General features: G+C 46.0%; 1 protein-coding gene and 2 non-coding genes across 3 annotated transcripts in view; all 3 read right to left on the bottom strand.

Moving 5' to 3' along the window:
* Positions 1–12,624, bottom strand: part of PUM1 (pumilio RNA binding family member 1) — a 96,980-nt gene that overhangs the window by 29,581 nt on the left and 54,775 nt on the right. Inside the window, exons 9-10 of the mRNA XM_056846025.1 lie at positions 11,749–11,850; positions 3,003–3,154 (exon numbers count right to left, since the gene is read on the bottom strand). Coding sequence (XP_056702003.1) covers positions 3,003–3,154; positions 11,749–11,850 — 254 coding nt within the window. The remainder of the gene's footprint in view (positions 1–3,002; positions 3,155–11,748; positions 11,851–12,624) is intronic.
* LOC130475894 (small nucleolar RNA SNORD103/SNORD85) lies at positions 1,216–1,299 on the bottom strand. The gene has a single exon (XR_008933265.1). It is a non-coding gene; the product is annotated as a small nucleolar RNA SNORD103/SNORD85 (small nucleolar RNA).
* On the bottom strand, positions 8,518–8,604 carry LOC130475893 (small nucleolar RNA SNORD103/SNORD85). Its single transcript, XR_008933264.1, has one exon. It is a non-coding gene; the product is annotated as a small nucleolar RNA SNORD103/SNORD85 (small nucleolar RNA).

The raw sequence follows: 12,624 nt of genomic DNA, 5'->3' as shown, positions 1-12,624 counted from the left end.
GTTAAATAAATAATAAATACAATACAGTCACGAAAACAAAATTACAGTATTTGTACATATTTGATTAATAAGGGTTTTTTATTGATTATAAGGGTTTAATTAAGGGTTTTTATTGATTTTATTCTGTATTTATGTGCCGCCCTGAGCCTGGCCTTTGGGCCGAGGAGGGAGGAGTAAAAATGTAATAAAATAAAATAAATAAAAATAATATAATTTTTCAGTTGTCAAGATCTAGGCTCAGTAGCTACATTAAAAAAAAAAAACAATCTTTCATTAATATATGTACATCTTTTCCCCGGCAAGCGAAACAGTAATTTCTGCTGAGCAGCCTGAAAGCCAGTATGGTGTAGTGGTTAAGAGCAGCGGACTCTAATTTGGAGAACTGGGTTTGATTCCCCGCTCCTCCACATGAAGCCAGCTGCATGACCTTGGGCTAGTCACAGCTCTCTCCGAACTCTCTCAGCCCCACCTACCTCACAAGGTGTCTGTTGTGGGGAGGGGAAGGAGATTGTGAGCCGCTTTGAGACTCCTTAAAGGTAGAGAAAAACAGGTACAAAAACCAGCTGCTTCTTCTTCATAGGCAAAAGGGGACAAATTGCATACAATGATCTTGCAACAGCTATTGATCTGGGTCCCTTCAAAATATACAGTCATACATTGCCAAAAAAAAACCACGCTACTACCTTGAACATATTAAACTGTGTATGTGTGTGTGTGTGTGTGTGTGTTAAGTGCCGTCAAGTCGCTTCCGACTCATGGCGACCCTAGGAATCAATGTCCTCCAAAACATCCCACCTTTAACAGCCTTGCTCAGGTCTTGCAAACTGAGGGCTGTGGCTTCCTTTATTGAGTCAATCCATCTCTTGCTGGGTCTTCCTCTTTTCCTGCTGCCTTCAACTTTTCCTAGTATGATTGCTTTTTCCAGTGACTCTTGTCTTCTCATGTGACCAAAGTACGACAACCTCAGTTTAGTCGTTTTAGCTTCTAGGGTCAGTTCAGGCCTGATTTGATCTATAACCCGCTGATCTGTTTTTTTTGTTTTGTTTTGTTTTGTTTTGGCAGTCCACAGTATCCGTAACACTCTCCTCCGACACCACATTTCAAAGGAATCTACTTTCTTCCTATCCAACTGTAGAGTATACATTCGCTTGAGGCACAGGATGAAACTGCCTACTGCTAGCATCTTGGCAGTCATTTTTTTTTAAAAAAAAAAGGTCCAGCTCAGCACATTTGAGTACATAGAAAGTCTCATTACTGAACAACGTTCTCAGTGAGGGCAAGAGTGTCATCACTGCTGGACCTGGGAGGACAACGGAGGCAACCTAAGAAAGGGACTAAATTGTTCCGCTACATAACAGAATCATTTACCATTCCAATTCAATCGTAATTATTTAAAACACTTATATCCCTCCTTTAATAGCGCAGCAAGGTCCAAGGATGCAAAAACTGGAAGTTCATTAACGAGACAGAACACACAGAGACGCAAGAATAAAAGCAACCAATTCAAATGGAACACAAATGGGAAAAAAAGGACCGCAACTTCTGCCAAATGCCCCCTGAAGCCAAACTGTATTGAAGGCTTTCCCTGAAAGTAATCAATAAGGGATCCCTTACTCTGATAGATAATTCCAAAGTACTGGACCTACCACGAGAAAGCCCGTGACCTAGCCGTTGCCGTATGGTCAGTAAGAGAGACCCTGCGTCTTTGAAAGATTGCTGCTGTCAGAACCTGTCTTCTGGGGGGTGGGTCGGAATCCGGGGCAGGTGCCCCCTCCAGCACCCCCTTTTTGCTGGCAAGCCCAGGCTGTGCCTCAGAACAGGAAAGGAGGGTGAGTTGGCCCACAGCCTGAACCCTCTCCCACCAGCCCTTCGCCCGCCCTCCTGCTGCAAGAGCACAGCTTGGCCCTTCCTATCCCCACAGTCCATGGTCGGGCTGCCTATTTGACAGTGCCCAGGCGGGGCTGTCCACAGCCGGAGTACCCTCCGCCCGTCCCAGAGCTCCTTCTGGAGCAGGCGAGTGCAGGGATGGAATCGCCATCCCTGGACACCTGTATACCTTACTTCCTTAAACGATATTGCTTAAACAGCCAAAAGGCCACAAGCAGCATCACCCTAATATAATCCTCAAAATTAACCCTTTTTTTATATTTGATTACCGCCTGCAAAACTTTAGCCACTAGTAATGTGATTCTTTTATCGCTACCAAGTAACCACCATTGAATTAAACTTTGCGGGGAGAGATAACATTTATAAAGCATGAGTTGCCCTGATTATTTTCGCCTCAGATCATCCCAACGACAGCGGTACAGCAAAATATGTTCCAGGGTCTCTGTACGGCCATCCCCTCATACGCCGCTTCTAGCTGAATAGGGAATGCCTGCAAAGCGTCCTTCGGTACCTTAGACGGGAAAGCATTCAGCCTAGCCAAACATAAAACGCTCTTCTATATTGATATACCGTTAAATGAAAGACATATTGTGTAATGGACTTAAGAAAGGATTAAACCGTAAGCAGCCGTAAGCAACCGTAAACTCACCACGTCCTCTCCTGCGTACTACTAAAATCAAGAGATATCACCCTAGATTTAATTTCATTCATCCTGAACGCCTCATTAAGATTAAATCCAAGCTGCTGCAATCTATTTGCAATAACTTTTTTCCAAGAGAACGCTGATTGATCTTTTCCAATAAGGCTTATAAACCCCTCTTTACACACAAGCTTCTTATGGTATAACAGAAAGGCTCCTTGCCCTGCAACAGCTGTATACCGAAAGGTGCAAAGCTGCCATATATTAAGCTAGGCCAAAGTGCGTCCAGCTCAGCTTTGTCTTATCTGACCAGCGGCGGCTCTCCATGTCTCAGCCTTTCCCCACTCCTGAGACGCTTTTCACTGGAGAGCCTGTGGTCCAAACCCGGGGCCTTCCATGGGCAAAGCCAACGGCTCTATTGCCGAGCCCCGAAATGCCAGACTGTCGACATTCGTCCCAAACACTCGCCACTCACCTGCTGCTGTCCTTGCTGGGTCTGCTGAGTGGTCTGCTGATTGGATGAGTTTGTGGCGGCAGCCGCCGCAGCTGCCTGCTGCTGGAAAAGACTGGCGGGGTAGACCCCCCAGGGAGCGACTCCGTAGTACTGATGAGGGACGACAGCAGGCCCTGGAAATGCCAGCAAGACAACTGCAATTAAAAAGGGCGCCAGCTGCACAACGACCTCCATCCGACATGCGCACCCCGATCGCGCCCGAAATTCATGCCTCTGTCGACAGAACAAAGAGCTGGGCAGTGCCGGGCCCTGATGTTTTCTTTTCGCCATCAAGTCGCAGCCAACCCAGGATGACCCGGGCATGGGGTTTTCAAGCAAGAGGCAGTTTGCCCTCGCCTGCCTCTGCATAGTAACCCTAGACTTTCTTGGTGGTGTCCGATCCAAGCAGTAACCAGGACCGACCCTGCTTAGCTTCCGAGATCTGACGAGAGTGGGCTAGCCTGGGCCATCCAGGTCAAGGGCTGCTTTTCTTTCCCTATACAGAGGAAACCTGGGGCAGGGGGGAGATAAAGAATGTGCTTCTTCCATTCCCCAAAGCTTGTGGATTTAGACAAAAAGTACACCAAAAAGACTTTAAATGACATCAGACGTCACCAACACAAGCACAAATATAACTGCAATTCCTGCAAAAGTTTGCACGCAACATTGAATTACGATTTGATGAAAAACGAACAATTTTAAATGAATACAAAGTATTTTAAATGAACTAGATTACCCTACCAGCAAGTGGGCATTTTAAAGAGTGGTCTCCTTTAATCTATCAGCCAGAAGCACATTCCTTCTATAACTTTATATTATTTCTCTTGTAAGTGGTTTCTTCTAAGCAAGGATGTTCACCGGGCTTAATTCCTAATTCCATTCCTGAGTTCTGGGAAGTTCTGCACTTTTTACTTATTTATAAAGTAATGCAGTTGCAGATATGGAGATAAAGTGACAGGACCCTTCCATTTATAATGCGTAGCTATTTGTTTTCAAAAAACAAAACTTTATATAGATATAGATATAGATATAGATATAGATATATTTAAATATATATATTTAAAATGTTGTATTAAAGTTTCTCTTTTCTTTTTAAGAGGCGAATGAAATGTAAAATTTGTTAAACCATAGTCTACAATTCTCTTAAAGCGTCGTGATTAGTGCGTTCGACTAGGACCTGGAATGGCTGGGTTTGAACCTGCACTCGCATGGAATTTTGCCGGCTGACCCTGGATCCGTCATGATCTCCCATGCTAAGCCACCCCACAAAGCTGTCGTGGTGAGGACAACGTGGAGTGGGGAACAACAGTGTGGAAAACAGCTTTGGGTTGTCATCAGGGAGAATAGTAGGATACAGTTTTTTCCATATATTTTATTAATTTGTTCAAAAGGAAGAACATAACAATTCAACATGCATACTACCACATATATACTGCCCTTCCACCCTTCCAAAGTATGCCTATAGCATTTATAAAATATGATGAATACATACAGAGAACACATCCATTTTGCTAACAAAGGAGGATATACGTTTTTAAAAATAAATTCAGGTATAAAATGGAATCCATTACCTTCTATTGACTACACAACCCGTTAACAAACATACGCAAAATGGTTCCTTTCTGTGTTCAGAAAGAACCGTGATGAAAACCAAAATTACACAATAGATCATGCTCTGTATAAAACATGACTTTATAAGAATATAAGAACATAAGAAAAGCCATGCTGGATCAGACCAAGTCCAGCAGTCTGTTCTCACAGTGGCTAACCAGATGCCTTCCAGAAGCCCACAAACAAGACAACTGCAGCAGTATTATCCTGCCTGTGTTCCACAGCACCTAATATATTAGGCCTGTTCCTCTGATCCTGGAGAGAATAGGTATGCATCATGACTAATAGCCATTTTTACTAGTAGCCATGAATAGCCCTCCCCTCCATGAACATGTCCACTGCCCTCTTAAAGTCTTCCAAGTTGACAGCCATCACCGCATCCTGGGACAGGGAGTTCCGCAATTTAAATATGTGTTGTGGCTTTATAACTGTGGGGTCTTCAAGGCAGGAGGTGGCTGGCTCTGCATAGCAACCCTGGCCTTCCTTGGTGGTCTCCCATCCAAGAACTAACCAGGGCTGACCACACTCAGCTTCCGAGATCTAATGAGATCAGGCTAGCCTGGACCACCCAGGTGAGGGCTATGTGTTTAGTATTTAGTAAATAAAGTCCATTGTTCCATGGGTAGTATAAAAGCTCTACTTCAGGGATGGGGAACCTCAGGCCCAAGGGCCGCATAGACATTTTCTGCGGCCCTCGGGAGCTCTGGGGCCGGGGATGTGGGGGGGAAGGCGTGGAGGTTGGGGCCTGGTCGCGTGGGGCTGGCATGCACAGGTGTGTGTGGGGGGGAAGGCTTTTTTCTTTTTCTGTCACTCTCCTTTCTCTCCCTCTCTCCCTCTTTTTCTGTCTCTTTGTCTCCCTCCGTCCTTTTTCTTTCTCCCCCTCCCTCCATTTCTTTCTCCCTTTCTCTCTCTTTTCCCCTCCCTCCCTTTTCCTCTTTCTGTTTTCTTTCCTTCCTCCCTTCCTTCCCTGTGGATCGGCTGCCTCCTGGCGCCTCATTTGCTCAGGCCTACCGCGGGCTGCCCTCCCCCCTGGGAGGGGGGAGGACGAGGGAGCGGGGGACGCCCTCCAGGCCTTCTCTGCATGGTCTCCCCTGGGGTTGGCTGGAGACCTGGAAACCGTAGTCTTCCCCCCCCCCCCCCCGGAGATCTACACCTGGTTATGGCCCCCGAATAATGTTATAAATGCGCAAATGGCCCTTGGCAGGAAAAAGGTTCCCCACCCCTGCTCTACTTATAGGTGTGAATCACATTCTTTGCGTAATCAGGCAATTAAGCTTGTTGTTTCAGGAAGTACAAGTGGAAAGTGCGATTTTCAATCAGGCCCCTTCGCCCAGCACTTCAACCCCACATTTTTAAAAGAACCTTGATTTTAATCAACCCACCATGACTGGCAACTGGATAAACAAAGAGTGACTGCTCCTTCTGGCTGAGTAGCTGCAAGATCTGACCTGGGCTTGCGCAGGCTAACAGAGCCAAGTGTGCGAAGTTAATGTTTCCTTAGCTGAAGTGACAAATGCGTTTTGAATCAGGTAACAAGCTCAACAGTTTCTAAAGAGGACATGGATAATTAGGTACCGTGCTAGCTGCAACAACAGGGGTTGGAGGGGTTTGTCATTGAAAGGTCCAGTCTGGGCTTGCTTTCCTTTGTCAGCAGAAGCTCAGAGGGCGTTCTTGATCTCACCACACACAGACGTGCCTGGACTAACCTGCCTCAAGCCTATTTATTTAATTAATTATTATATCCCGCTCTCACCAGCAAAACCAGGCTCAGAGCAGCTTACAACAAAATCTGAACAAATCCAGTGTGGTGTAGTGGTTAAGAGCAGTGGACTCTGATATGGAGAACCAGGTTTGATTCCCCACCCCTCCACATGAGTGGGGGAGGCTAATCTGGTGAACCGGGTTGGTTTCCCCAGTTTTACACATGAAGCCAGCTTGGTGACCTTGAGCTAGTCACAACTCTCTTACAGCTCTCTCAGCCCCACCTACCTCACAGGGTGTCTGTTGTGGGGAGGGGGAGGGAAAGGGATTGTAAGCCAGTTTGATCCTTCCTTAAGTGGTAGAGAAAGTCAGCATATAAAAACCAACTCTTCTTCATCCGATTTCTTAACTTAAAGATTCCATAAATACATACAACTATTTGTATAAAAATAAAACAGCCCAAACATATTGGAGGAAAGTGATTGAAATCATATCCAACGGTCTTGAAATTGTTATTCCAGTAAGCCCAGAAACAATTTTATTAAATTATTTTCCAGACAAACCAAAGGATATTCAAGTTATGTTTCTCCATATGTTAACAGCTACTAGAACAAATGTTGTGAGAAACTGGAAAAGCAATAAATTCCCTGATTTAAATAATTGGCTCAACAAGGTTAAAGAAACCTATGCTTTAATTAAGCAGACGTACTATAATAACTATAACAATACTGAAGAACTTGATGCTCGCTGGAATTCAACAATTTTAAGGATGGAGAAAGCATTCTAATGTGTAAATTGTAGAGGGAGTGATGAAATAATGCAGATTTTAGTTAAACAGACAAATAGAGTATTATTTGATTAAGTGCTATGGGTATTTTAATGATATTAGCGGTGTTCTAGTTTTGTTTTTAATAATTTGTATCACCAGTATTTGATTTTTTAAAGTAATGTTTTATCTAGGTTTCTCCCTTTTCCTTATATTGTAAGATTAAATGTTTGTAATCATAAAAAAACAGCCCCATAATTCCTAGAGAAAAGGTGGAGTATAAACTTTCAAATAAGCGTTTTAATTAATAAATTTTTATTAATAAATAAAAAGGAAGTAAAGTTTGCTGTCGGGTGGCAACCAACTCATGACAAGCCCATGAAGTTCTACCACATGGGGGTCTTCAAGGCAAAAGAGGAGCAGAGGTGGCTGGCCAGTGCCTTCCTCTGCGTAGCAGCTCCGGTCTTTCTTGGTGGTCTCCCTTCAAATACTGGCCCTGCTTAACTTCCGAGCTCTGACAAGATCGGGCTAGGCTGGGTTATTAGGGGGTGGTGCATTTTAATAAATACGCAAATATAAAATAACTCGGGTGTGTCTCAAAGCTGAGATGGGGTTTTAACCTTGGCCTTGCAACAGCCAAACCAAATAATCTTACTATTATACCCTAATGCTGCCTTGAACACAGCAGCACCAGCGTCTCGCTCAAAAAAAAAAAAGGCTGCTCGAGCAACGTTTAATTCGTGCTTCCATGGGCTCACCCTTCCAAAACCAGGTTGAGCCAGCTGACAATAAAAAGCATAACCGCAAAATCCAATTTGATATCAGCAAAAAACAATCAAAGCCATGAAAAACTTTAATGTTCCCAGCAGTAAAACCATATGAATTTTAGTAATTAAAAAATTAATAAAAGCCACATAAAAGCAGCATAAAGCAAATCTGAAAAGCAGTAGGCTGTGGGGATAAAGAATGTCAATTAAGAGCCTAGGTAAACCGAATAGGAGCCAGCAGAGTAACACAGGGGAGGACATTCCAGAGATGGGGGCATCACCAAGAAGATCCTGCTTCTAGTTACCCTTGCAGAATAATTGTCAAATTGGAGGCCCGAGTCACATGATAGCCCGGCACTGCTATCAGGGGACGGCTCACTTGAGGCACTGCAGACCCTGCCATTTTGCCCACAATACCTTGCCAGGCATAACAGCTATGACCAGGGAGCAGCTGATCTCCTGCTACAGGAACAGCACTGTTGCCACTTCCCCACATCCCCAGCGGCACTTGTACCCAAGAACCACCAGCAGGAGGGAAGAAGGACAAGGGACACTCCTGATCAACTCCTAGAGACACCTATGCAAGGAGGACTTCAGGATATTAAAAACGCCTTTCTTGAACAGTCTAAGACAGCAAGGACTCCCTCTTGTGTCCGGCTCAGAGCAGGCTGAGTACTCACAAAGGTTCTCATTACAGAACGAGGTTCTCAGTGAGGGCAAGTGCATCATCACTGCCAGACGTGGGTGGGATGAGCGAAGGTCATGTCGCCGCCGCCGCCCCAATAAAACACCTTGCTATCAGTGGCCCACGGATGGACCTCATCAGATTTTGGGGCTCTCCCGTGCAATTTCAGCCAACCCAGCTTTGACTACGGCATCACAGGATGGATGAGCCAGGGTAGTGTAGCGGTTAGAGTTGGGTACCCAAAGGTTGGGTGGGAAAAGACTCAATTATGAATAGAAATATATTTATTTTAAGGTGCTAATAAAAAGGTACAGGTCCCCTGTGCAAGCACCGGGTCATTCCTGACCCATGGGGTGACGCCACATGCCGACGTTTACGAGGCAGACTTTGTTTACGGGGTGGTTAGCCAGTGCCTTCCCCAGTCATCTTCCCTTTACCCCCCAGCAAGCTAGGTACTCATTTTACCGACCTCGGAAGGATGGAAGGCTGAGTCAACCTTGAGCCGGCTACCTGAAACCGACTCCCATCGGGATCGAACTCAGGTGAGCACAGCTTGGACTGCAATATTGCAGCTTACCACTCTGTGCCACGGGGTTCTTACAAAGCGCTAATATCTCTATTAAAACATTTTTAAATTATATTAAAAGCACAGATAAACCTGGTTGATACTGGTATTAAATCAAAGAAGTTTCCGTCTAGACATCAGGAAGGATTTTCTAACAGTCAAAGTGGTTCCTCAGTAGAACACGCTTCCTTGGGAGGTGTTAAGCTCTATTTCCCTGGAGGTTTTGAAGCAGAGGCCAGATGGCCATCTGTCAGCAATGCTGATTCTATGAACTTAGGCAGTTCATGAGAGGGAGGGCATCTTGGCCATCATCTGGGCATGGAGTAGGGGTCACTGGGGGTGTGGGGGGGAGGTAGTTGTGAATTTCCTGCAGTGTGCAGGGGGTTGGACTAGATGACCCTGGTGGTCCCTTCCAACTCTGTGATTTTATGTCAGCACAGGTATTAGTTAATAGGAATTGGAGGTCACGGGGGGGGGGAGGGTTCATCTTAACTGCAGTTAACTCTGAAGTTAATGGGAGGACAGGACCACGGACAAAACCTGGAGGGAGAGTCCACACCAGAGACATGAGGGAACCTAGAATTCTGTTGCCCTAGCGCCCCATTGTCTTAGCCCAGTGGTCGGCAAACAGCGGCTCGCGAGCCGCATGCGGCTCTTTGACCCCTTGATTGCGGCTCTGGAAACCCAAACGTTTCTGAGGAGGAGGAAGAGGCGCGCGCCCCCCCAAAAAAGTTGACCACGAAACCTCTCCTCACCACCCCATGTCGGGTTTATTCCCCCACCCCACAAGAGGGGCGGTGTGTGAGGTAAAGCGCCCCCTCCCCCCCTTTCCCTCCCCTCACAGCGCGGCCTGGTTTTGCACACGGCGCTCGAGGGCCGGCAGCGCCAAGGCGGGCGGTGGCAGCCAATCAGCGGGCGGGATTTTTTGTGCTGGTTTTGGCTGGCGGAGGAGGCCGAGGCGCTGAGGAGGGGCAGAAGGATGGACGGCAGGCCAGCCGGGGAGGGAAGGAAGGAAGGAGCCCAGGCGGCGGCAAGGAGGAGGTCGGAGCCTGGGGGGGGGGGGGAAGCCATGTTTGATTCATGCACATTTTCCCCATCCAGATTCTCAAAACTCTGCATGGGGGGTTATTGGCCATTTATGAATGGGAGGTTTTGCCGCTCAGGTGCACATTTTCCCCATCCAGATTCCCAAAACTCAACAATAAGCCCCCCTGCAGAGTTTTGAGAATGCAGATGGGGAAAATGTACAGCGTTTGTCAGTCATTGTCATGATTTAATTTTATGGATACCTTACTTACAATTTAATTTTTATCAATAAATAAGATCACTATTAAGTATGATATCAAGTTTTATTCAGTGTACTTATAGTTTAATTAAGACTTAAATAATTAAAGTTTATTAAGTTAATAAACTGTACCTACCAACATAGTTTAAGTTTAAGAAATTTGGCTCTCAAAAGAAATCTCAATGATTGCACTGTTGATATTTGGCTCTGCTGACTAATGAGTTTGCCGACCACTGTCTTAGCCGCAGTTAGAACAGCCAGAGGTGACACAGTGCAGGCTCTTTGAGGACTAAATCATAACGTACACCCCTATTAGTCAAATACCTGGGCTATATACTGTGCTGACATCTCTTGGGTGTTAGATTAAACCATAATTTGTTCGATTTTCATCTATTATAAATTATTTGGAAATTTTAATTAGGAATGTTTTTGGTTGAACTGCTGTAATTTTTTCACCTTTTGTATAAATGGCACATGTGTTTTACTGGCTCATGCTGCATTAATAATAAATCCGAATCTGAGTCTCTTGGGCCGATTCTGCAAAAAAAATATTCATTAGGGAAACGTATACGTTGCCTCCCATTAGTAAAAAAAAAAGAAAAAAAAGCCCTGTGCATTCCTCAATGCGCTGGCAATTTTTCTAAGATTTCATTCTGAAAAATAATACTGCTTCCTGGAAAAATGGAACAGTAAAGAGCCGGGGGGTGGGGAGCCGAGCTGCCAAAGTCCTGCACTTTGTCTACTGTATCAAGCAGCTAAATTTTAGTTATTGAAGTTGTGAGCTTAAACAACATACGAGAGACCCACCGCGTGTGTGTGTGTTGTGTGTGTCTGATTTTGCGGTCCAGTCCACAGGGTCATTTTGTTCAGCAGCTCAGCTCTGATGCAGCATCCAAACCGCAAGCCGGCCACTGAGAACACACCACGAGCTCACGCATCATCTCAACCCCATGGGCTCCCTCTGACTCTCCGCCCCCCCCCCGGTTATTTCCTGGAACAAGAGTTTGCCATCCCAACCCAACAAAACGAACTGTGGTTGACTGCTAATCACAGCTAACTTTGCAAACCAGAAAACCGTTTCCAAACCTGTGGCTTCCAGTTCCGGTATGAAGTCAACTCAGGATGAACGGCAGACCAGGAAGTTTAAGACAGCATCAGATGGCAACGCGGGGGGGTGGGAGCAGAGGACAAAGTGTACAAGCAGCAGTAGGCAAGCCTCTGCCTGGATTTGACTGCCAAGCGTTAACAGCCCTCGACAAAACACGGTAGCTGTTCTTTTCAATGCTCCGTCTCATCACAGTTGCCCAAAGGCTATTTCAAACCCAGCACCCGTGGCCCAGCATCTCACCTAATGTTGCAGCCGCCGCGAGGCCCGCCGCGTAGGGATCCGTTCCGGGTGGAGCAGCACTGATGATGTACGGGTTGGGCACGAAGGCGGCAGGAGCTAAACCTGCTGAAAACATACCTGTCAGTAAAAACAAACTTGACTAGAACCGCAGCCCCTATCGAAACGCTCCTGCTGCTCGACGGCTGAGCCGCCTCTCTGTGACACGTCTGGGCTCAAAGGGGAGGGACCTGAGCGAGGGCTACACTAAGAAAACCTTAAAAATTGCACATCCTCGCATCATCAGCTCTTGGACCACAGAGGCTTTGTTCAGAGGCTACTGTAAACCGTCACTTGCTGATGCGGGCATGAGTCTGGAGGATCCTAGGGGGCCGCCTGCCCCAACCATTTACACACCACAGGCCAACTAGGAGTTTATTCGTTTTGCAGAAAGACATGGTATGCTGTTCTACCCAAACCAGCAAGCTATCACCGGTGCTCGAGCGGCAAACCATCATTGAATTCCTGCTTCCGATCCTGGGTGTGCAGGAAAAGCACAAACGTTTCAGTTTGCCGATTGGGACGCTAACCGCAAATGATGGTTTGTCAGAGACTGAGAACTATCAAAGTTATTTGGCCAGGCTGAAAAGGAGGAGGCAAGCAGGAGTGCATGAAAGCCCAAGGGTTGCCCAGACTTGTTCACACAGAAACAAATTAATGTCCTCTTACTTCTGCTATAGTATTTTCATGTTAATCCTAGGGCACCATAAAAATATCACAAAGGGCTAAAAATAAGGGTGCTTTCACACATGCCGAATAATGCACTTTCAATAATGGGTTTAAACTGAGGGCAGAAAGGTACCAGGTGGTTATTGGAGGGGGGGATTTAGTTGTTCAACA

The sequence above is a fragment of the Euleptes europaea genome, chromosome 3 (assembly GCF_029931775.1).
Source record: "Euleptes europaea isolate rEulEur1 chromosome 3, rEulEur1.hap1, whole genome shotgun sequence".
NCBI classification, from domain to species: domain Eukaryota; kingdom Metazoa; phylum Chordata; class Lepidosauria; order Squamata; family Sphaerodactylidae; genus Euleptes; species Euleptes europaea.
Note: the sequence above shows the minus strand (reverse complement) of the source record. Positions and strands in the feature narration are given on the sequence as shown.